General features: G+C 32.5%; 2 protein-coding genes across 17 annotated transcripts in view; both read left to right on the top strand.

Annotated features, from left to right (window-relative positions):
- The window catches only part of LOC131853583 (ral guanine nucleotide dissociation stimulator), a 46,733-nt gene extending 35,043 nt beyond the window's left edge, over positions 1 to 11,690 (top strand). For all 7 annotated transcript variants that reach the window (XM_059204519.1, XM_059204520.1, XM_059204514.1 and 4 more), the window contains 5 exons: positions 3,358 to 3,509; positions 4,857 to 4,970; positions 5,935 to 6,070; positions 7,859 to 9,287; positions 10,101 to 11,690. In XM_059204519.1, the coding sequence (XP_059060502.1) occupies positions 3,358 to 3,509; positions 4,857 to 4,970; positions 5,935 to 6,070; positions 7,859 to 9,287; positions 10,101 to 10,234 (1,965 nt within the window). In that variant the 3' untranslated portion in view covers positions 10,235 to 11,690. The remainder of the gene's footprint in view (positions 1 to 3,357; positions 3,510 to 4,856; positions 4,971 to 5,934; positions 6,071 to 7,858; positions 9,288 to 10,100) is intronic.
- Positions 11,691 to 17,063: 5,373 nt separating this feature from the next.
- The window catches only part of LOC131853496 (whirlin), an 84,541-nt gene continuing 75,260 nt past the window's right edge, over positions 17,064 to 26,344 (top strand). For all 10 annotated transcript variants that reach the window (XM_059204388.1, XM_059204391.1, XM_059204390.1 and 7 more), the window contains exon 1: positions 17,064 to 17,342. The gene's annotated coding sequence lies outside the window, so the exon portion shown is untranslated. The remainder of the gene's footprint in view (positions 17,343 to 26,344) is intronic.

Here is a 26,344-nt window from a genome sequence, read left to right on the forward strand (position 1 = left end):
CAAGTCGCTATTAGCTTGATTTTAATAAATAAAGACAGGAACTTTGTATTTGTCCAGTAGTCTACATTATTGTAAATGTTGTTGTATAGTATTTCAATAATATTGTCATATTATAGTGTAAGATATACGAGTATATAGGTATATGATTCGAAATGCATATTTGAATAAAATCTAAATAAGAATCAACGTTGTACTAATGATATTGTTTGCTTTTTTTATGTAATAAAAGGAAACAAGCTTTTATTATAGATACTCCAGAATATTCTACGGCGTGTGTGTTGCTCCCTATACATTTATATTCTGAAGACAATGGTGATATGTTGCTGTTTATAGTTTACAGCCTTTCGAATTAAGACTTGTAAAGAGAACTTTGTTAAAAGTCTCCCACTAAAATTATTTTGACATGACGTAATAATAGTAAAGAAAAAAATCGTGTTTGTACCTTAAAGATGATTTGTGAAATTTTCACAAAAGATGTTGTTCTGGTCGGTGGTACAGGTTAACATTTTAAACGGTAACACGGTAAAGGTTTGCATTTAAAATGCTCTCCAAAAAAGTGAAATATTTAATCTTGTCAATATTATTTAATTATTATACGCCACTTATTTAATTATTAATAATTGTTACGGGTACTACTTACAGAGATAAGTGTAGCATAAATTGCATTGAATTTGTATATGAATATTTGTTTACTTTAGCAATGCATATAGGAAAACAAAGAACTGTTATTATTGACTGGTGCATAAAAAAGAGCGATCGGAAAACGACTTCTGAATATAGGATATTAATATGATAGATATATATATATCAGACGAAATTGCAGTAAAGTTGTGTTCAGTTGGTAATTATGTAACAAATATTAAATAGATATACCTACGTATGTACAATAGGTGAATATTTCGCAGCAATATATCGAAGTCATTTATCTTATTGTCTGAAAAATAACATTGTAAATTATGTTCTCTCCAGATTAGATAGGCAAGTTACAAACGGTGTACGATTGGAATCTCAAACTAGAATAAATGCTCTGGGAACTTCTATTCATAGAGTTGAAACCATCAATACCCAGCAGCTTGAAATAGTTTGAAATCTAGAATGTACCAGAAAACATAAATAATAATAAGGATACTTTCAAATTTTTATTAGGTATTATAACTATTGGTTTCGAATTTATACGAATAAGAAAGTATGAATATTCGAATCAAAAGTTTGAATGTAATTTACGTAGTTTGTTAAATTTTGGACTCTACGGAAAGAAAGATAGACTAAAAAGAGTTTCTCAATGACTCTGACACATAATCAGTAATTCATTCTATGGTAATTGCGTAAGATTTTATAATAAACTGAATCTGCATTAAATCTGACAGAGAAGCAATTCAAATCTTATATTAAACAATTTTTATGTATGAAAGCCTATTACAGGATAGACGAATTCATAGATGACAACATATCAAGTAAATAATTAGTTTATTAGCATACAACGTTATAATTTAATTTTCTCATTGCTTTCTTGATTTAATTATTTTAGAAATATGCAAGCGTAGCGGTTTTTGTATTGATTGCCGCATGCATTCTTATGTAAAATGTGAATACTATAACTATCAGATGGCAATTGTAAGTAGCTTTGACGTGGTCTAGTGTTTTGAGTAGTCATGCTCACTAAAATGTCCAGACTTGTGGCGGCGTGGTGGGCCGGGTCATTGGGCTCCCTAAAATATGGTCGAGCGCAGTGATGGCTGGCTCATCCGTCATACTCGTGAACGGGTGCTGCTTGTGTGGACTGGTCTGCTCTAATCACTATGACTTATTTCCTCTTATTAATTGTTTAACCAGTTGGTTATATATTCAATATTTTTTCTATTTGAGTATTTAATTGAATTAGTGCTAATTGGTGGTTTGTATTCACACACTTAAACTTAAAAATGTAAAGTAATAGTAAAATTATTTAAAAGAGCAACACGCAAGTTTCTTGCTCGTTCTTCTTGTGATGAGACAGCTTTCCGAACGAGCGGTAGATTAAAAAAATGTAATGACTATTCAAAAGTGCTTCAATGTAAGTTTATTTGAATAAATGATTTTCTATTCTATTCTGTTTCTATTTACGAGTATATAACGCAGTATATTCATCAAAGCCTGTTGACGTCACGTCGAGAGGGTTTATATAATGTGTTTATAGCATCTATTTATAAGAAATTTTATAGAAATTGTTTCCAGTAATATTTCCATTATCTGATGCGTACCTAGTTGAGAAGAGAAACAGTATTGGTTCAAAATGGAATCCATATAAGTTCAAAATGGAATTTATATGACTAAAACCAAGAAGGTTTAGGTCCATGTATGAAATTGTACATGAATGAAATATGTTATTGGAAAGTTGAGGAAGAAAAAGAATTGACCCCATCTCTAAGTTCATCTTTAGAGATTAACGTAAAAACAGTGTCTATAAGAACTAATGTATGTCGTATTAATAATCCAACGAACCCTACCGGGTATACAAATATATTTCAATGGCGCGTTTATAATAATATCAAGGGTGTGTGTACTTTGTGCCGCCGAGTGTACACATCCTTGTCCTCTTCAAACACCATAATAAAATGTCACTCATTTCCTTAACATCGCTCAATATCGAAGTATCGTAGAGTTTGTATTTTCTATTGGTTTCCGAAAATCATTATTCAGTTATTTATGTATTTATGTTGTATAATTTGTTGTTATTACTTTTAAAGTAATATAAAATAACAAGAAAACAAAATTAATTAAAATATTATGTTGTGACCATTTGCACACATCAAATGATAAAAAAATGACAAATCATTCAAATATTAATGCCGTTTTGCCATTAAAATATAATTTTCATTGATAGTGAATCAATATTGAAAATTAAGAGCTAATGTTTGTATTTGTATTAGCTCTCAAATTAGCATTGCTAGATTTGTTACATGTTACCTTCGTTACTAATTTTATGTATGTTAGATATTGAATATACTTACTTATTTTGTGGTGTTTAAAATCGGTTTTTGTATGTGATTGTTCGGACGGCCCACCTGATGTTAAGCCGTAACCGTCGCCCATGAACATACAAGTACAGCACCACAAATATCACGTTATCATGTAACGACCAAGATACAACTGTATTTGTACATGTATTGCCATTTTGGAGGACTACGATGTCATGTAAGGGACTCCTGTAATTTTACGTAATCTCGCTCTACAACCGAAATACAGCTTAAAAAGCAAGTTGCTTAACGAATAGAATATATGAGATTGAGATAACAACGCAGACACCTTTTTATTATTAAATGAAACGTTAATTTAAGTTTTTGTTTAAAGGCCTTAATGGTAATTTTGGTGTTGCAGGAATCGGATGATGAGATATCCCACCTGGAGTGGGAGACGGTGCGCGTGCGCTTCGTGAAAGCGGGTACCGTTGAGCGGCTTGTGGAGGCGCTCGCCACGGACGATGGCGAGCTCGAATCCACTTATGTCAACGTATTCTTGGCCACTTATAGGTGAGAGTCCATTTATTATTAAGTATTTAATTCAATCGTGATAATTAATACATTAAGTAATAATTGTATTACTAGCTGACCCGCGCAAATTCCACTACGTGACATTTTTACACCCGTTTTTACATTTTTCATTGAAGCTCCATTCCAGTTAGCCGTAGCGTGATATTATAAGGTCTATAACCTTTCTGGATAAAAAAATATTCAAAATTCGGACAATAGCACCCCGAATGTACAAAGTCGCACTTCATCTCTTTATAATATTTAGTACAGAAGTATAGATAATTAAGAAAATATTACTCGTTTAGGGAAAAAAAAACACTGTTCAATTTATTATTTGATCAATGTTCGTTCGACAAATGTTCGAATTATTAAGTGCTAAATTATATAAGTGAACCCAATTGTGAACAGAAATAAATAATTCTTCTTGGCACTATACAATCCAGTGGTCACTTACTCAGAGCCTTGACGATGACTATTCAGAAATCATAAAGGCATACATTGTGTATAAATTGTCCACGTGGTGGTTCGTAATATGATCTTAAAGAATTTATATTTGTTATTTATATTAAGTTAACAATTTCAAAATGGATATGTTGATATGAATTGCTGATTATGTGTAATTGCAAAATTGTTGGACGAAACTCGTTTGTAAATGAAATAATTATGCAGTTACGCAGTCAATTTCGTGGTTTTTTGGTACAAAACTGTCAATCAGATTAATTATAAAACTAATGGTTTTAGGAGCTACAGAATATAAAATAATATATATTAGAAACTAAATATGTTAACTTTAATCGATATATTTAATTTGAGATTATTTTATACTTCCACATCACAAACTTCTATTTTTATTCAAATTTTTAAAAGGTATTAAATTAACATATTGAGGAGTTATTTAAAAAATAAGAGTAGAATTATAAGAAAATAATTTGAACCTAATATTTTTATATTTTTACACTTTGGCTACATAAATCTTCATCCCTTATTTCTTTTCCCTTTCAGATTATTCATTGAGATAAAGACAGCTAATGTCCGTCCGCGTGATACTATCTAACTTCATACCGAATTTCATTAAGATTCGCTCTATCATTTAATCCTGAAAAGATAACAAATGCGACAGACAGATATTATTTTACATTTATAATTTTAGTTTGGATTTATATTATGTTTGAGTAGATATTATAGTTGCTGTTTGAATTATTTTACACGTTCCTACAAACGTACATAGTTGTAGGAAAATGAAAGTAACCTATTAGTTCTGTTGTTTTGTATCCCGTAAATTAATAAAAAAAGGCTTAATTACAATAAAAAAAAACCTACTAGTTCTTGGTCGGTTTCTGTTTGCAGATCGTTCGCGGAGTGCAATCGAGTACTGGACCTACTGCTTCGACGATATGAAGCATTGGCTGCGGAGGATGTGGTCCGAACAGCAGCAATCGATACATCACTACAACACCGAAAGTAAGATTTTTAATTACCTGTACATTACCGTAGGTTTAATAATTGATTTATTGCTTTTTCAATTCTTTGTGGAATATATATTAAAAATTTTAGCACGTTTGACCGTAATCATACCTGTTGTTAAGTGATGTTACATGCAAGCTCAAATAGTGCCTATTCACTCTTGACTTCAAAGACCTGATGTTGAAAAGCAGCAGTAAACACTGACGTTGAGAGGGAGTTCCACTCCTTAGCTGTTCGCATGAGGAAAGATTATGCAAATCGGTTGGTACGATCAGCAGGGATGTCACTGTATGTGGGTGGAGCTACTCTCAACGTACGGTGGTGGAACGGCGCTGGAGAAATATTCTTTCGAATTATCCTTGATTTTCATAAATAACAAATGTGGAAAGTTAATATATAACAAAATAAAAAATATATAAAATCGAAAACTTTAGAACCAGGATTTAGCTAGCCAACTCATATGCGATTTATAAGTCTACATATTATGTAAGATATACCTATTTAGTCAGTATTAAAGAGCAGATGATGGTAGATGTTTCTTATAACGTATATATCGTTGATCATAATATTACTTCTAAGATTGACACTAGGTTAATCTATCTGTCGGTGTAGTCAGACAGATTCAAGTGGCAAAAACTATTCGCACGCACAACTCTAGCTACATACTATACATATACATACATACTTATAAAACTATGCATATGCTCACATGCCGGCTATAAATAATCCTACAACTAAAGGATAGATATATTCTATACGTTTTATATCCATAAAACATAATGTATGTTAGGTCATAGTGTATTTGTAATTAAATAGATCAAATGATGTTTTTGTCTTCGTTGTATTTAGCCCGATGGGGCACTAGTGAAGGTTGAAACAATCTCTATATTTGTGTTTTAAATTTTTAAAAATAGTAAAGGAATTTTGATGTGAAAAATATCTCTTCAATGTAACATTTCAGGACTCTGGTGGCATGTCTCCATGTATGGTTGGATACCTATCCGGAGGACTTTCGCCAAGCTCCGCACCATCCCGCACTGCAACAGCTACTCGCCTTCACACAGCTTCATTTGACAGGCTCGGAGCTACATTTGAAGGTATTTATTGCACATGATATACTTGTAGATTTTTTTATGGTTTGGAATGGTGCACCCGCCTGCACTAACACGGCACTGTAGTGGAGGATGATAGGGTAGCATGCGGTCAGGGGGGAACCGCGTGGAGGTCAAAGTGACTTGGTACATTGCTAGTGATGTAGTAATTTGATCATATTATTAATAATCCTTTTCTGCCCATATAATTGTATAGTATAAATAAGATAATAATTTACGGTCACAGCAGTTATTCCAGATGTGGAAGTCAGATGCACTATCTACTGTCGATGTCTTGGTCATTGTGTTGCCTTCATTTGATATGCTCACAGGTTGCAGGCTGTTTCGCATATATTTGATTTCAACATGGCAGTGGGTGAACCTATCGCCATCTTTCGAATTAATTTGGTTTTATTTCAATAAACTGAGAGTTAGTCATAAATAGAAATGGATATACAAATGTTTTAGTGTCGGTCTGATTTGAACTCAGGAGAGTATAAGTCGAAATAGTGAACCATTATTAGTACGGTGCTCTAAAAATGCTATTAAAAGTAAACACAAGTGTTATCGTTTTATATTTTTTATATAGCAAGTACTAGTACTAATAGTACCTCTATTAACCCAATGAGACCAATAAAAAAAATATCCAAATATTTATCTTAGAATCTTTAATCTGTATAAACCAGAACACATGGTATTTATTTGTCTATTAGTTTTTATTCAGGGCCCCGCCAGCGTGGGATAAATATATCCCGGTCACGTGTACCAATAGATCAATAGATTCATCGGAATATAAAGTAGCCTATGCCTTCTTAATACAACTTACAATATGTTGTAAAATTTTCCGTAGATTGCTTGATTAGTTTTCATTGCATTCAGTTTGGTATATTATATTTATAAGATTATGTTATTTATATTATATTTATAAGATTATGTTTATATTTATTTATTTGCATTAAGTATATATAATTTAAAATATTGTAGTATGTACAAATAATATTGTAGTTGTAATGCTGTACCTATTTTATTTACAATTTTAATTATAACTGCCCAGTGGTCGAAATCAATCGAATGCGACCATCAATCATCAATTGAAATTATAAGTTTGAACATTATTAAGGTTCTAAATTCAGATTACTGCTAGACAACTTTTTTCTATTGACTCTAGCTGTCCCGGCAAACGTTATTTTGCCATATAAATTAAAATCGCTATTAAAAAATAGGGGTTGATGCTAGAAGGGTGAAAATTTAGAGTTGTATGTATTTTTCAATCTTAAATAACAATAAAATGAAAATAAAATGTTATGTAGAAAAAATAAAAAATATATATTTAGGGGTGGATATCCCTTACTACTTAGGGGTAGAAAAAATAGATAGTAGCCGATTCTCAGAATACGCATATAAAATTTCATTCAATCGATCAAGCCGTTTGGGAGGAGTATGGTAACTAACACGAGAATTTTATACTTACATAAAATTTAAATTTCATATTGCGCGCTCGGTATTTCACTAATAACTACTATATATAATATATATAAACTCATTTGTTACAATATATATATATATATATATATATATAATTGTAATAAATGTATTTATTGTAATATAATGGTTATGTTTGCCATTCAGAAAAACCATAGAAAAATAATATTAATCTATACTCAATTTGACCACTGACTATACTCCACCGCTCAATTTTCGTAAAAAGCGCTAAGTTTTTGTTTCACATATTAATATAACGATAATAATTTTACAATAAATTGAAATATTTAAGTAAATATTGAATAATTTCAGGTGTTACAGAAGTTAGCAATATTCAGTGCAGAACGCAATGGGTCCGGCGTCGGAGGCGGCGTGTGCCTGGCGCCCGGTATGCGGCTCACGGCGCACCATACCAGCACCTACCGACTGCCGCATGTACCCCACCGACACTTCGCCGAACAGTTAACTAGAATGGACATGGAATTGTTCAAGAAGCTAGTACCTCATCAATGTCTAGGTGCAGTCTGGTCACGGCGAGACAAAGACCGATCTCATGACGCCGCGACTGTCTCGGCCACGGTAAATCAATTTAATGCAGTGTCCTTTAGAGTTATTTCTACAGTATTAGTTGAACCCAATTTAAAGGCTCATGAGAGAGCCGATATACTCGCGTCCTGGTTAGATATTGCCCGTGAATTGAGAGTACTCAAGAATTTTTCATCGTTGAAAGCCATAATATCGGGATTACAAAGTAATCCCGTCTATAGATTGAGAAAGACATGGGCTTTACTACAGAAGGAGAAGTCGGAGTTGTTTGATGAGCTCGCCCGAATTTTTAGCGAGGATAATAATAGATGGGCTCAGAGAGAACTGTTAATGCGCGAGGGAACGGCTAAGTTTGCCGATACAGTTGGCGAAAATGATCGACAACTACAAAAGCTTCTACATGAACGGGGATCACCTGGGGTGAGCCATGGGACCATACCCTATTTGGGAACTTTTCTAACTGATCTTACTATGATCGATACTGCTATACCAGATACAGTGGCAGATGGTCTTATAAATTTTGATAAACGTAGGAAGGAATTCGAAGTTCTTGCCCAAATAAAATTACTTCAGGGCGCTGCAAACGCCTACCAACTACCTCCAGATCCAATGTTTGACCGTTGGTTCGATTCAGTTATAGTGTTGGACGATCGAGAAGCGTATCAGCTTTCATGTCAAATAGAACCACCAACAAACCCGCCCAAAGAAAGGCGACCGAAGAAGATAAACGATTGTAATAATCAAGGACACAGAAAGAATGACTCGATCGCTAGTACGAGTTCCAGTAATAGTTCACAATTCTATTGCGAAACTGACGGAACTGGGAATGCCTGGAAGAGAGACAGTTTAGAACGTCGAGCGTCACCAACTAGATTATCTCATGGCTCATCGTCGTCGTCTTTACCTTCTCTGGATGTGTCTCTGTCTAGTGCAAATAGTAATCAAAAACAAGCGAATGGTAAAACAAGCGCAGCGAGTCCGGCACATGCGAATTCGCGAAGCGGACCAGACTTCTATATTATTCGAGTCACTTTCGAGTCGGATTGCGTGGAGACGGAAGGCGTAGTATTATACAAATCCATAATGCTGAGCAACAACGAGCGAACTCCGCAGGTGATACGCAACGCGATGCTGAAACTCAACTTAGAGGGTGATCCCGATGGATACACATTGGCTCAAGTCTTACCAGACAGAGGTAAATATGCAAAACTTTAATTTGTTTGTCTTCTATATCTATATAATTTATATGTATTATATATGTGTGATTGGTGGCAATCGAAAAATGTAGTTTTAAAAATGTTGACTTTCTTAACTGTTTCTTAATGGAATCTCTGTTCTTAATGGAAACTCATGGAATCTTAAGTGGCTTTTTATATTATTCGAAATTTTCCTCAGTCCTGAACCAATTTTGTAGACTTTTTAATTTTCAGCGATTTTATTACTAAACCAAGATAAGAATATGTTTGGAACAAAATTATTATTACACGTTATAATTCCTAACTTTCCTAATTTATTCTGTAATTTCTTAATTTAATTAAATAATCCTTATTGTATCGTTTATATTTACCATTATATCCTTATATCCAAATTTTGTAACAGAATTTTAAAACAGTTCCTCTTTGTGGTTATATCGCTTTTCTTTCGATCGTCACGAGTTCGATTCGATATTCGTATTGGTACGGATATTTTTGTATGTATTATGTATGTATTAAAAAAAATGTAAACTAAATGTTGTCTAGTATTCATAACACAAGCTCTGCTTAGCTTGGGACTACGTGTAGGTCTGTGTTAATTGATCTTAGTCTTACTATTATTTTTAATTATAAACCTGTTTTTAATTCACGGTGCAACTTGAGTGACAAACAAATACTGTAACTGTATTGATTACGTTCCAAACGAACGTAACATTAAAAACTTATTGTAAATAAAAATAAGTACTTATTTTTTTCATTAAGGTTTAAATAAAAACATCGTTAGTTTTCCACTACTTATTCTTGTATTGTTACAGAAATGGTGCTCCCTGCAAACGCCAACGTATATTACGCCGTAAACACAGCATACAACTTAAATTTTATTTTGCGTCCACGCAAAGCAACGCAGAATGAGCTCGTAAATGGAAAGGCACGAGGCAAGCGTCCCTGATTGTACACGCAGTAAGCCTTCGCCTGGGCATTCTTTTGGCGCAGAACCCTGTGATCCTGTACAAATCCTCAAGTTCCTCTCATTGTTTATTTTGTGTCTGTTGTGTTAACTGTACTATTTTATTGAACGGGACTGATGTTTCATTAAAAGTGTACTCAATTGCGAATTATATTACTAAAAATAATACAAAGGTACTGATAAAAAAGTTACTCCTAATGCCACCCTTTTTTTATCCGTAGGAATATAAATAAGTATTGTTTATATGTAAATGTGACTTAGCATTTTGTATATAAAGAATGATGAAAGTGTAAATAAAAACTCAATACCTTAGAATAATACTGAGCCAAAGGCAAATAATTATGTCTAAGTGCAAGGTGCTGTTTACTTGTATACAAAATTAGAGAAGAGCTTTAAATGAAAAGATTTTGAGAAACCGAATTCACTGTACGGCATATACTACTTATATATTTATATTTGTATATGTGCTTTGAAGAATTTAATATTGTACATATGTCAAAGTATTTTGTACGTTAAATAGTTGTTAGAAATTGCTAGCTGTTTACAATTTTAGAAAATGTTTAGGAAGAGTTGAATGTTATACTCGAGTCTGAAGACCAGATAGAAAATTAGTTTAATTGATAAAAGGAGTAATAAAATTTTTTCAGGTGTTTATTGTTATAAAATATCACATTTCAGTAAGTTCTTTTAGTTTTTTTTTGGCGTGTATTAAATTACACAATGAAAATTAATTTACAAATTCAAATTGCACCATATTTCAGAACGGGTTAGGATATTCGAAATTCAAATTAATTATGCCCTAATTTTTAGTTAACATAATTATTTGGGTATTTTCGATAAATTATATACTTATGTACTTAAAGTTATATATTACTGGGTACATAATTTATTTTGGCATTATGTAACACATTATTTAACATTTAATAACGTAATGATATTGATTTTGAACTGTATGTTTTTTTTACAATTATAAACAAATTTTCTTACAGCCGGATACCATATCTTTAAATTATTTGAACTTAGGTTTCTAAGTAATTCTAAACACATAGGTGTATAAATTATTAAAATACGTATCGTTTCAACATCACTTATATTTGCAAGGCGATAGAAATTAACAAAAATAGAATGACAATTCTGAAAGAAAGTTTTGGTTACTTCTCTTCATTAGTAGTAATGTGTAAGTTAGAACATACTTTTTCTCTCATATTTATATTTATTGTCTCATAGATTTCACTTATGTTTACAATCTCAGAATATTAATAAGTTTATTTTAAGTAAATTTCTATTTTTTTTCTACTTTATAATTCAACCCGTTGGTTACCTATGCCCTATGATATTAAATAACAATTTGTAAATATTTGTATTTAAATTATGTGTAATTTTGTAGTTTTCCACCAACGTCTCAGTAATGTGTTTATAAAATATTTGTGTAATAAAACTAAACAAGTGTATCAGATTTTTTATTTATTCAATCCTATTGGGATATAATTACGTACTGATATCGTATTTCGATACTTTGTAAAGGCATCTACGCGGGTATTTCAGTCTACGAATATAAATCGTAAATCAACTTCTTTTGTAAACTGTGATTCGGTTAAAGGCTACGATAAGGCAGTTAAATAACAGAATAAGAAGCATGACATCTTAGTGTTCTGGAATTGCAACGTATCTCGGTCGTCACATATATAATTAAATAAATTAGACTCTATTTCTCCGCATTTATCTGGGTAGTAGCGCGTGTAGATCCGGGACAACTAAAATACCTAGCCAAGTCCTCGGTCTAGAGACTGCAGAAGTCTCCTAGTTGTCTTCACAGGCTTTAATGAACGACCGTTCGAACATCTGTGTTCATAATGTGGCCACTACGCACGCCAGGATTACATGTTCGGCTTCAAAGCAGTCCCGACAAAGAGGCCTGTCTATAACACTTATTGTGTACAAGTGTTTGTTTAAGCAACAGTGGCCTGTTATTGTCCCTATCATTATATTTTAAGGTTATTGGCGTCACATGATAATGTGATGTCTGTTCCTGTATATCAGCGGCGTATTACTAATTACCAGCAGGAGGGCAGTCACCTTGTTTGGAATTTCAAGTACATTAAAAAATATAGTTTAATCAGTGTATTACCAATACAAAGAGTAAATATACTGATTAAACTACATATACAGTCGGAAAGGTTGCCCGAATGAGATTGTTTAATTTGGTTGCTAAGACAAACCATAAAACTGCGGGCTATAAATAAATACTTTCCTTTTTTAAAATATTTTCATTTATGCTATAAATCTTAGAATTTACGACATTAAAAAATCAAGTAAAACCTTTTATTATTTAAATGATAACTACGTTCAAAAAATGTTTTATTCTGCATGACAAATTAAATGAAATTATAATCTTTCTAGCTGTATTATATATATACTGCTGTATGAGGTAAACTAGCAATAATATAATTACAGTCCGTTACCGTAAAAAAATATTATTACAACGCCATCTAGAAAAATATCTTTACGTTATGAGACCAATAGAAATAGTATAATCTAAAACTGAGAGTTTGAGATGAAATTGTAAGCAAAGAATTTAATAATTTAATGAATAAAAATTAACCGCAGGTGGCGTTCTTGCCCACAGTCTAAAGACAAAATGTAAAAGAAAATGATTAAATACAAAATAAAGTAAAGCTGATAAAATTATGCAATATATATGATAGTAAACTCAGAAGTAATATTCCAAAAAGTCCTATATACTTTATTATTAAATATTGATATCATTAGGGAAAATTGTAGGTGCCTTAAAACGTTGTTACTTGTCTTGTAAATAATAATATTTTAGAACAACTCACATAGCGCCATCTAGTACCAAGCTACGCAAGCAGAGGTTGTGTTATACCAGATAGATAACGGATATAAATACATGAATATTTTTTTATAACTACATACTTAATATACATAGTAAATACCCAGACAGACAAATAATCATACTCATGAATACTGTTCGACGTATCGAACCCGCGACCAACGGAAGTAAGGCAGTGTAATAAAAAGCTAAAACACCGCGCTCGTCAAATTTAATTATAATATTAAACCAATACGAAAATAGGAAGACATCTTTTTATACCGATTTCTCACATGTATTAATTAATTAGTTAATTACTAATAATTACTCCCGTTGATGTCTTTTAAATGATAATGAACGAATATCAGATTCTCAGTATATCTTTATGTATCTGTTCTTCATTGTGTATTATATATGGTATGTGTTGCGGGTAAATGATACGATGTTGTTGGTCAAGACGATGCATATTACAGATGATAATAAACTGACAATATGTACATAGATATAATAATGATCTTATGTACTAAATAACAATAGGAAAATGTAAGGTGGGGTGACACAATTTAGACACGGCAGTGCTTAGTAGACAGTATGGAATTTGTCTTATTAGCCATTAATAACTGCAATTATTATTTTGATGTATCTAGGTATTGTGTCCCATAGTATGTTTGGTGACATTTCTATATCTTTATTCTATATTTATTATTATTGATTTGTTTCATATGATTTATTACTTATTATCTTTAACATCATAACTAACATTAACACCATAAAATAAAACAAGTACCAACATGTTCATTTGCGCAGTTGGGGCGTATGGGACTAGCGTAACTCGCAGGTATCGTAGTGAGTAATTTCAATACGATACCTGCGAGTTGCGCTACCCTGTACCCCTATAAAAACCCCAGTGACCCTTCCCCTATCACACACAAAACCGTATTCGCCGGCGAAGGGTCAAACACACATTATGGGGTTTTTTCAACCCTTATCACACACACACGACACCGTATTCGCCGGCGAAGACGACGACCTCAAACACACATTATCGCGCATTCAACCGGGCGCCTGCGCGCGCCCGGGCGCTCAACACCGGCGCCCCCGGGCGCCCCTCCGATCGATCCCCCGTCCAATTCAAATGGGGATCGAAATTACGACGGCCTGAGCCGACGTTCGAACCCCTAGTGGTGCCCTTAGACTAAAGTCGTATCCGTCGGGCAGGAGTTGGCCTTCAGCCGCTCCATAAGTCCTTCCGCGGGTTTGGAGTGCCATCTGCACTCGCCCCATAACGTCCGGTGAAGCTGTAAAGGCCAACAGCATTAGAGTAGAACGAAAAAAAAAAAATCAACCCTTATCAGTTGCTTATAAAACGTTGGCCGATACACATCTTCGCATTGCATTCATTGTTTTCAAGAAACCATCATACCACACCTCAAGGAGCTGCGCAAGTTGTTGCCTTATTGCAATCAGTCAGCGAGTAGTCGCTTCCCAACTTCACTTGAGTCAGTCTGCTGTATCCCGAGTATACAGACGATATCAAGGGACTGGAGCACACACTCAGAGACCAACAACTAGCTGCCACCGTTGTACTTCTGAACAAGACGACCATTCCATTGTCTTAACCTCTCTGCGCGATCGGCACCTTACGTGCAGGGTGAGCTGAGCAGAGGTGGTAGCTGTCAGCGAGTGGACAGTAAGAATACGTCTGAAGGAAGCCAACCTGATTCCAAAAAGCCCAGCAACGGGCCCCAAATTGACTGCAGTCCACCGGCAACTTCGGCTACAGTTTGCTCAAGAGCATCTCAACTGAAGCGTTGAGTAATGGCGCTAATATATGAAATGCAATATGTTATTATATTTCATATATTAAAAAAACACATCCTCGATTGTTATCCCAGATGAGGTATTCAGTATTTCAGCGGCAGTCAAATATCGATGTTGATGTGAACGTAACACTCGACCTACTCATATTTCGCTACATATATTTTAATCCAACATGCTAGGGGCTGAGCCTGCCGTTGTCACTACTATTAAATTGGATGATAATAATTGGTGTTTTACATCCCGTGTAGATCAGTGAGTTAGAAATATAAACAGACATAAAAAAAATTGATGACATCCAAATTTGAACTTACGACTTTATTCGTTAATATACGAGTTATAGACCACTACGCCTAGTAAATTTATAGTGTCATCGCCGTGACACTATAAATTCTTCATATACTTTAAACGGTTAAAAATAGGTACATACAGTTTCTTACTACACATCCGAGTAAAAGCTCTCAATTTAAATAACTCTACTGAATATTTATGAAAACCTATTCCATATAGGACTGCAAAAGGCTAAAAATAAGTGTGTTCATTAGCATTTGCTCACTGATTCCAGCGGTTCACTCTTAATAACTAACGTGAGATGTATAAGTATTGAAACGAGTAAAGATTTAAAGAGACGGTAAATTATATTGTAGTTCATAACCTACATTTTATACCTACATGTTATTTGTTGTGATGTTATCAGAAAGACATTTGCGTGGGCATCTTCGTCGCTTGTATTGTTACCGTCTACGTTTGAAGGTTAGTATAATATCGTAGCGAAATTATTGTGAAACGAGGTACCAGTAGGACATATTGACAAATGTGCATTATATTTCCACCACTTCCTGCAGATTATTCAAGAAATGATTTGCGGAGTAATGTTTTAAGGGACTGTGGGTGGGACCAAAAATTCTTTGGTAAATCAAGGAAGCATGGTATTCTCTAATGACGAGTGATCAGTGCGACGTCATGTTGATAACAATGTGGTCTAGCTTTTCTATATGCACTGTTGATTCCTTACAATGATTGTTGTTTGCTGTTCTAATAGTAGTTCTTTAAAAAAGTCTAATTATTCATACATGTTCAATTGTATTGTATTGTTATGACGTATTTGTGTAAGAAATTAAATTTTAAAGATCTTTATGTAATCATCATGAGACTATATATTTATCATATTAATTAACTTGAAATAATTTTTCACCGCTTTCAAAATCGAGCAGCCAGATTCATTGCTAATCAATGTGTTTGTGACAGAATTGACCCATTGGCTTTGCAATGTGTCTCTACATTGCATCTGTGTGCATTTTCTACCACATATATCATGGTCAGTGTTCTAAGGAATTGTTTGGTGCTGCTCAATTTCAACATCACTTTATCTGTCGGAAATTGAAAATACCATCCGGGTATATCTGGGTAAATGAAGGTCCCGCACTGTGTATTTTTCCAAAGTTTTCCGTCACTTTTCAGTAAATTTCAATATTGTATCGGTTCCAGAATGTCTACCATTTTGGAACCGATACGATATTGAAATTTACAAGAAAAATCTTATAACTTCGTAAAAGGCCGATACCACCTGCAGTTCCTATGGGTGCTCATGGCCAACGGTAATCACTTACCATTAAGTGTGCCATAAGTTCGTTTGTCTACGACGTTATAAAAAATATATTATGACTACGAAAGCGCATATTTCTGTCTGTCTGTTTGGCCGTGTTGCTACATTTCACGACTAAACGATTGAACAAATGTTAATTAAATTTGGAATGAAAATATATCGTATTATGAGGTCGACTTGTTATTTAAAAAAGGCAGACGAAGTCACGAGTAACTATTTGTATCGTCTACAAATATACAATAGTCTTTAACTATTAAATACTTCTGTTAAGAACTATGTAATTTCAGCAGAAATAGGGAATTTATCGATGATATACTTATTTTAAATATCTGCTATTATCTGTTTTCGAAAAGTAATTGTCAGTGACTTATGATATGTGATTGCTGAGTTGTGACTTGGCAGGCATGCGATAGTATAGTATAGTGGAGCGCTGTACCGCCTGTACCTGCGTGCCACCACCGGTTGACAGTGGTTCGGCTGAAATTTTCATGGCCAGCGTATCGAGCGGGGACCAAGAGCGAGGCGATGAATTCCGCGCAGTCGCGCAGTACCGCCCGCCCGAGCGTCTCGCATGTTCACCCGCGCTAGAACACGATCACACTCGCTGTGAGAAAACCTAGAGATACCGACATCGTTTCACAACAATAACACGCGCGGGACCCCATACGCCTGTACTTTGTACTGACCTCCCATATTCTAGTGCCGGTTATAAGTGCAGTGTCGTCAGTTCTACGTGGCTACTTGAACGCGACCCGACATGTGAAAAATAAAGCCTTTGTGACAGCCGGCCAGGGACATGTGGCGCGACGGAAATACTCGAAAAATGAAATAATAAGGTACATACATACATTATTCAATTGTAGCAAATTGTAGGTAAATACGAAAAGAATCAAATCTCTTTCATGAATTCTGCATTTTGAAGGTTGAAATGCATTCGTAATCATTATTGCTGTAGTGTAACTCAATACACTAATTAGGGATTAAAAGATTTAAGATTGAATTAGAACTGCCTGGTAACTAATAAATAAAAGATATAGACATAAATATATATCTATAAATTTGACAAGATACTTAGATTTGACAATTTGATATATTACTATTGAACCAATTCGTAAATACGGTGGGAGCGCCCGAAGTAGGTTCAGTGAAGCTCTACGAATGCCGCAATCTGATTATGGCACACCTAACAAGACATTTTACTTTTATATTCTGCGATCATTTACAGCCATTATGTTGTGTGACACGTACACATTGGAGGTTTTGAAATGTTTATAGCTAAATTGTTGGGCCGATACAGTGACGTAGCTAATGCGTAGCGAGCTCGTAGCCAGCTGTCCGTTAGTATAATGGATTATTATTAAAGGATTAAAGGGAAAATAACCTTTGTTATCTAAAGTGGAGACATGACATGAATGCCAATACAAATACTGTATATTTTTATGCTTTTATTTTCATAATGTATTGTATACATACATATATTTCATAGTTGACGTGTTCATTTACAAAAAGTAAATCATTAAAACATATGATACATTCCAATTAATTAGAAACAACTGGAAATATTTATTTTGTTGCAAAATATAAAAAATATATTTCATGTCATTTTTGAATAAATAAATAAAATTAAATGTTACGAGCAATTTTGTATGTATTTAAATGATTATCGCATGTGTATGACTTATGGTCGTTATATCCTAATGGTTACTGATTCAAGTTCTAGGTCCAAGGTTTGTAATGAATTTTAATTTGACAAAATTTTTGACACGGTGATAAAAATAATGGAGAAACATTATAAGTATGAGATTTATTTATTGGTAATTGGTATAAATACAAAATTTTTACGTCTGATTTTTTAAGAGAATAAATTTCATATGTCAGTCCTCGTAATACAATTCATCTTTACGTTAAAAATCTTGTTAATCTTTGTTCAAATGTTTAAAATACTGACTGATACGCTTTCATATTTATATAGTACTACCTTACCTTACCTTACTACCACAGATAACATAATATTACATATTACTACTATATTACTACTAGTATAGAGTTTTACCAATATAATTGGTTTCAAATATATTTATAATGCAGGGATATTAAATATTAATGAAAATATGTGTCACAGTTTGTAATAAGCTCATTATTTTTTTAATATTAGTAACTGTGGTAAGGTGTACACGCGTATCACATGCCAGGATTGCGTGCCGCCGGGGCGCGGCACACGCACGCACAAAACAATGCAATAATTCAACCACAGGCATTCAGTTCACATCGATCCGGCTAATCATGGTTTGGTTTAAAAATAATATGCCATCATCAATTACAATGGTAGAGACAATTTAAATAAGAACGACATGGCTATAAATCGGGCCCGGCCTCGGCATTTTAGAACTCCGCTTTACATCCAGTAGTCGCGGGTGCGTTATTTTCACGGTGTAAATATTCTTGAGTATAATTGTTTTGTTATCGGGCTTTTCTATGTTGCATTTGGTTAGCTTGGGACTATATGGCGCTATGTAAATTGTCTTGGGTTATTATTATTTATTACGTAACAATGGTTGTTGCTGCTATTTCGTCTGTAAACGGACATTCACACCAATTTCACAAAATTCCGGATTACTTTCTGGGATAGCCTATGTCCGTCCCTGTGATATAATATATCTTTACGTCTTTAATTATATGGCATTTAGTTGTGTAGTGCGGAAAAATAACAAACAAACAGACTGGCACTGTTGAATTTATGATATTAATATATATCTTCGAAATATAGAATAAAGTAATTATATTGCATATAAAGTTCAAGTAGATGTTGGAATTTATCATATTTTTAAACTTATGTTATTTTATAAAGCCGTACTTTACATAAATAGACAGAATTGTTCAGTTACCAGAAACAATATGCGGCAAACGAATTTGTGGTTTGTGGGCGGAATCCACTTTTGTGAATAAGGAGGGAGCTACGACCTTAGTTCATGTAATTTGCTGGAAATAAATTATGCATCCAATCGTCCATATATCAATTTATGTAACCTATGACTTTCTATATATTTTTCATGAAATTTCTGCTTCATTGTAGGAAAAACAGCTTTAAGTATCATAGTTAATGGCGACCATTACAATTAATACAAAGTGCAAGAAATTACTGCTTTCTGTTTAGTATTAATTGAGAATAATAAATTTAAACCTTTACACATTACTCTTAGGATTCACGTAAGGGATACATAAATAATACTAATACTGGTATCTTATATAGTTCCATATTTATTTAAACCTTTCATTACTGACACTGAAATGTATAGATATGATACTATGACATATATCAAAATCAAAATTATAAATTAAAAGTTTTTAATTTATAAATTAACAAATAATTTAATTGTTTTAGAATAGACTTTTTATATTGTACATTTGAAACTGATATTCGAAATGTGTATGTCGTCCATTAAGTTATTAATTTAATTTCGGAAATTTCCGTCGTGTTTTTGTTTTTCTGTTATGTAACATAGATAGGTATAGGTATAATGTGGAAAGTAAATAATGTGTCGTACCAAAAATACGAACGACGAAGAGGTAATGTTCCAGTTGCATGCTGATCTCTCACAATAGTTTTAGTTTTACGACATCTGTATAATGTAGTAGGTCTACGCAGTGCCTGCTCTAGATAAGGGTAGCAAACACATAAAATAATTGTACTAAAATAAAATTTATTGTTTGGAATATGTTCCATATAACTTTATCAGATTTCAACTTTAACATAGAGAGACATATAAAATCTTTTAAGATATTTTATATTACTTTATTATATTCATCTCGTGCATAGTAAATATATGGTTCAGCGGGATGAATATAAATGCAATGTCTGAACGTGCACTTGATCCACTTTTTTCAACAAGCAGTCGAAAAAAGTACATCGCTTTTTGGTCTTCATGAAGATCATGTCAGATTATAATTTTAGTTCTGTATTCAGTTTTAGGCTAGACTTGGAGCATTGTAAATAGTCTCTTCCCGTTGTAGATTTATTATAACAACAATATAATGATGATGTATGAACGAATACTTTCCATTGTTTTTCTTTTTACCTTTTTCCAAAACAGTGGCAAGTTGCGCACTATCTAGATCTCAATGCTTGTGCACGCACACCCGTGGCTCTGGCAATAAGCGGTAGATATAACTTGGATTTCAGCCGACAGGAGTCCGGCACTCTCGGAGTGAACGGGACTCTATGATTGAATTTCCTCAAGTGAAAAAAAAATGTCTAGATCTAGGATTACAGTATGTTTACCTTGATTTTGGTACATACTGTAAGTTGTACTTCCCAAACATCGATAAATTGATGAATGGTGATGATAAAATAATATATTATAGATACGTACTTAATATCAGATACTCGTGTCTGTGTTGTATTTATATTAGGTTGTTTTGTGGGTTAAAGTTGTTTCTTGGTTACGTTTTTGATGTTCCACGAACATTCGGGTGTGAAGTTACATTAATAATAGTGAAGTTACATTTCTAGGACATTTTTCTTTTCATTTATTAAGCTGACCCGGCAAAAGATCGGCCGTATCCAGAAGTAATTTATACTTCTATAAATTAAAATAATGTATACTTCTGGATATGGATCTGAGCATAACCAATTACATTTTTTATAGGTAATAAGGGTGTATTACCTATAAAAAATGTAATTGGATATGCTCAGATCGTCCAAAATATACACCAAAAATCTTATAAAAAACGTTAATCTATTATATTATTTAAATATTATGAAAAGTAATAAAACAGTTTGTATTTGGGTGTAAATTACTGAGCAGCAATATTTAAGTGCGAAAAGAGAATTTATTAGACCCTTAGGTCATTTCTTAGACTATAAAGTACACTGGATTGCCTTATTTGCGTTATAAGTTTTGTGTTCGGGCTGTAAAAATTTACTAGCCATTACCCGCGGGTTCCTTTACGACGTCGTGTCCCGCCAATGTGCACCCGTTGTAAACTTCTATATGTCTTTCTGAGTATCCACATGTTCTAAAGAGGGTTTCTGTGTTTTTCACTTCTACGATAATATATGTTACAGTTGGCTTGACTTTGAAACTTTGTGGAAACATTCCGTGTTCAATCAATTATTAAATGGGGCTTCTACATGTTAGTGAATACTTTCTAAGAGTTGCCTAAACGGTACTTACATGTTGGAGGATTGTTTTAAATTGAATATATAAAGTTCTGGCAACTTTAAATATGTTAAAAATTAACATCCATAGTAATATGATAAATGAAGTGACGGTTAGTTTATTTCGTAAGTTTAATGTAATGAAATAATACATTGTGTTACGAGAACTAAAATAATTGATTATATAAATTATTATTATATTATAGCTAAATAAACAGATAAAATCATCACAACATCAATCACGGTTAACATGATATAAAAAAACTAGGTATACCGATGTCCATTTATGTGAATGCCATTATTAAAATAACGACTCAGGACAATTCACACAGCGCCATCTAGTCCCAAAGTAAGCAGAGCTTGTGTTTTGGGTACTAGACAACTACTAATATATAGGTATATAATATAAATACATACATAATATACATAGAAACACTCCTACCGATACAATCAATCATGATCTTGAATACAAATGTTTGTACCATGCGAGGAATCGAAGTCGCCACTATCGGAAGTATGGCGATGTGCTAAGCCGCTAAACCACCGAGGCTGTCTGTTTTGTTTTGAATAAATGTAATAAACATAATTTTGATATTCTTTTATCAATTGTTCCCATTATTTAAGGTTCACTTTATAAAATATATTTGTTAAATACATGTTAGTTATAATCACGTATTCACAATAGTTATCGCTAACAATAAAACTATTTTAACAGAACTATTCGTTAAATGGTCTTTAACACGCGAATTTGTTTTGTTTAGCTTTTAAATATATTATACCTTTAAAAGAAGTATATTGTGTTTAGAATTGCAATATTTACATAATAAGAAAGTATATTTACCTAAATTTAAATTAATTAGTAATTATTATTAGTTCAACCATTTTAAGATTTTATTTGATTTTTGAAGTCGGTTGATATATCTGGGTAGTTAATAATATTTATAACTCGAAGTTAAGAGTATATAGTAATAAATATTACCTATTTCTGACATCCTTTTTAGTTCTGAAATTTCTTCATTTTGTTAATTAAAATAGAACTATTGTCAATTTTAATTACTGAATATATAAATTAATTAATTAAAAAGAAACTGCTTATAGTAGGGATTACAATGACTAAATAAGAGTATAATATTATAGTGAATATACAAGTTGGTTACTTTATATTCACCAGCAAAGTCTGTATAAGTGAATTCAGCGCACATTGGTCGTGACGCGAATAGCAATACGAGAATGTTGACAGTCAATGTGAAATGTAATAAATATGATTTACTATAATTTTATTGAAATTTTAATACACCATCATTCTTACGACTTTATAAGTACTTAAGGTAATTTCTATACATTTATAAGGATGCCATGAGTGTTGAAGTAATTAAGTAATAATTGACAATCATGGTTTTCATCAGTCATCGGACAAGGACCACATGTGGGTCGACCTGATATAGTATATTGCTACCAATGTAGATTAGCTATAATTATCCGCGTAATATGTTTTCTGTTCCATTCATCCTTGTTCTCAGTCATTATATAGTTAAATATATAGTTGCAATCTAGTACAGCTAGTCCATTACTAACAATCCTCTTCTTCCAGTATGTAATATTAGGTTGGAATAAGAGAAATAAAGACATGAGTTAGGTTAAATTATGTATCGTATTAACTAAATAAAGATTCAAAATAGGCAATCGACTTCATATGGATCATTTCAAATAAACATTAATATTGTATTGTATTATATATGGTGAATCGTTACATTTCATTAGGTTAATATGATCTGTTATAGTTTTATTAATTTTTTTTGTTTTATGGTTGTCATACTGTTTACAGTGGATTATGAAATAACTGGCAAGTAATAGAATGAACAATAGGTACGCTGCTTTGTTGAAGGGCTTCAGGTCATAAATCACGAAGCTAAGCAACTATTTAGGGCAGAACCTTTGTAGTTCATATGGTTACTAAGTAGGTTTTCTTATTATCAAAGATATATTTAGTCTGTCTCAAATACATTATATGTATGGTATTAATTTCTAGCTTTTTTTAGTAATCGCTTGCGTCAACAGTCCCTTTCCCCGTTTTAAGGGTAGTTTGATGTAAACAAATATGCATTCAATTATATTAATTGTAAAAATATAGTTCCGTTATAGTTACTACATTGTCCAATTTATATTACACATATCGGACAACGTTCTTAAATAGATCTCCAGGTCTCCAATGTCTATTTCTATATCTAATGCATCATAATCGTTTCAGTTTTTTGCATGATAGCATTAAAGTAATAAATAAACTAATTTTTGTATATGTAGTATTAGTCAGCAATATAAAAAAAAATAAACATTATTGCAATAGTGGTTCCGTCTGATTTAATGGCGGATATCAATGAAATGGATGAAACAAAGGGGATGGTCACGAGGCAAAGGAAATAAAGTCATTTAGACTATCGTAGCAAATTAAAAAGGAATTAACTAACACGATTTCCTGGCGAAACCGAATAAATGTCGATCTTACTGTATTACCGTCTAGTATAGATTACTCCTGCCTTATATGGGATGCTGAAAGTAAATGATTTCTAAATCATGTACTTAGTAGGTTCAATCGTTCGTCTACGTACTTAGTTTTTATTTTCTGTACTTTTAAGGAAACTTCTGTGTACATTTATCACAAACAGAAACTACAGAATGATACTAAAATTATTTATTCGATAATTATTGGTCTTATAATGTATTTATGAGAATAATACACGATGTATTTATATAGAAAAAATTTCAGTTATCCTGTACTGAATTATGTGTGACACATATTCTATGACAGCTGATTGCACGAGATAGAAGGAATTAGAAAAATGTATGTGTAATCGTGGGAAAGATAAGTTGAATGATCAAGTACTACATATTATAACATCTTATGTAATAAAATATTATATAGACTGCCGTCCAAAACATTTTATGCATAACATGAAGCTACACTAAATGTATTATTTATACATTCATATAACTTGCCTAAAGGCCTTTCTCCGGGGGTGATGACGTAGAAGGAAAATAACGAGCAATAATTGACCAGTTGGAATTGCTGAGTTTCAGTTAGGTTATTTAGCGACTGAGGCAAAGTTGATCGCTAAATAAAACATTTATTTTTCTCTGCGAACAAAATAGCAACGTCATATTAATAACGGTATATTAGACTTCTTACAAATCGAGCTATTTACTGAATGAATGTGGTTGTTAATCGACTGTTTTAATTTTCTTTTATTGGCATCATTGTTAATTCTGAATTGTTCTTTATGATTTTGTTTATCAAAAAATCAAATTTTGTATATTTTTCGCATCGACTGATAATATATTAACTGATAATAAAGTTATTTTTTTATTGTAATAAATTTAAAGTTAATTGTTACAATTAATACCAATAGCTAGTTGTTTTTACTTACTTGTTGGCAGCTTCTCCACTAATCTTTTTATAAATGTTTGTATTATTCTGATATCTCTTCTTTTTATATGTAACTTTTGACTTGTTACTGAGCTCTCTTGAAAAATACGTATACCTATACAATTATTACCGTTTTTTATTAAATAGTTATAGTGATCCCGCTCCTGTCACAACTAGTAAGTATATATGTACAATGTTGCGTATTATTATACTGATTATAAATTTATAAAAATCTGAGTAGAAATAATAGATGCTATTGTATTAGAGAATAATTTACTTTTCTTTGGACTTATAGAAATCAATCATTGTAATTCATACAAGACTAGATACTGTAAACCTGTAATGATCGCCGTGAAATAGACAGACTTATTTCACGGCGATCATTTACAGGCTAAAAAGAAATACTGATTGTATTCTTCCACTCGTATATCTCTGACTTCAAGCGTTGATGCGACTATCAAAATTTAAATAGAAATAGAAATAGAAATAGAAATAATCTTTATTCAAATAAACTCATTACAAGCACTTTTGAATAGTCATATTTTGATTCTACCACTCATTCGGAATGCAGATTCATCACAAGAAGAATGAGCAAGAAACTCGTGTGTTGCTCTTTTTAATAGATGTTTTTTTTTATATAAATAATTACAGTATAACAAGTAAGAGGCATGCGATAATCAACATAGAAGTCGCTACGCACTCATTATTAATGTAATCAGATAATATTGTCAGTGCTATAGATTTAAAGTTTTTCTATAAAAACATTATTATCGTTAACGAATTCTTCAATTTTATAGTAAGCTTTTTTGCAAAGGAACTGTTTTATTTGACATTTAAATCTTTTTTCTGGCAGATTTATAACAGACTCTGGTATTTTATTGTAAAACCTTACGCAATTGCCATAAAACGAATTACTAACTTTAGCCAAACGACATTTAGGTAAAATCAGTTTGTTAAATATCTTGAACTCTGCTAGGAAAGTAACGTAGTAACAGAAAATGTATATCGAGAATTTTACCTTAATATATATTGTAATTAGATCTTAGGGAATTTCATTTCCATAGTATTTACCTCACGTACCTTAGGTACGTATTCCCTAAATTTAATATGGGACGCTGCCACAGGAAGAGAAATTTTTATTGGATTTTTAGATCAAATTTTTGTTACCTAGAACAAAATAAATTGATGAAATATTTCTGTAGTTATATGATAATTATTATATTTTATTGGCTGGTTGATTTACTTATTGACATGTATTT

Source organism: Achroia grisella, unplaced genomic scaffold (genome assembly GCF_030625045.1).
Source record: "Achroia grisella isolate CSIRO2021 unplaced genomic scaffold, CSIRO_AGI_Agris_v1 utg903, whole genome shotgun sequence".
Taxonomy (NCBI): domain Eukaryota; kingdom Metazoa; phylum Arthropoda; class Insecta; order Lepidoptera; family Pyralidae; genus Achroia; species Achroia grisella.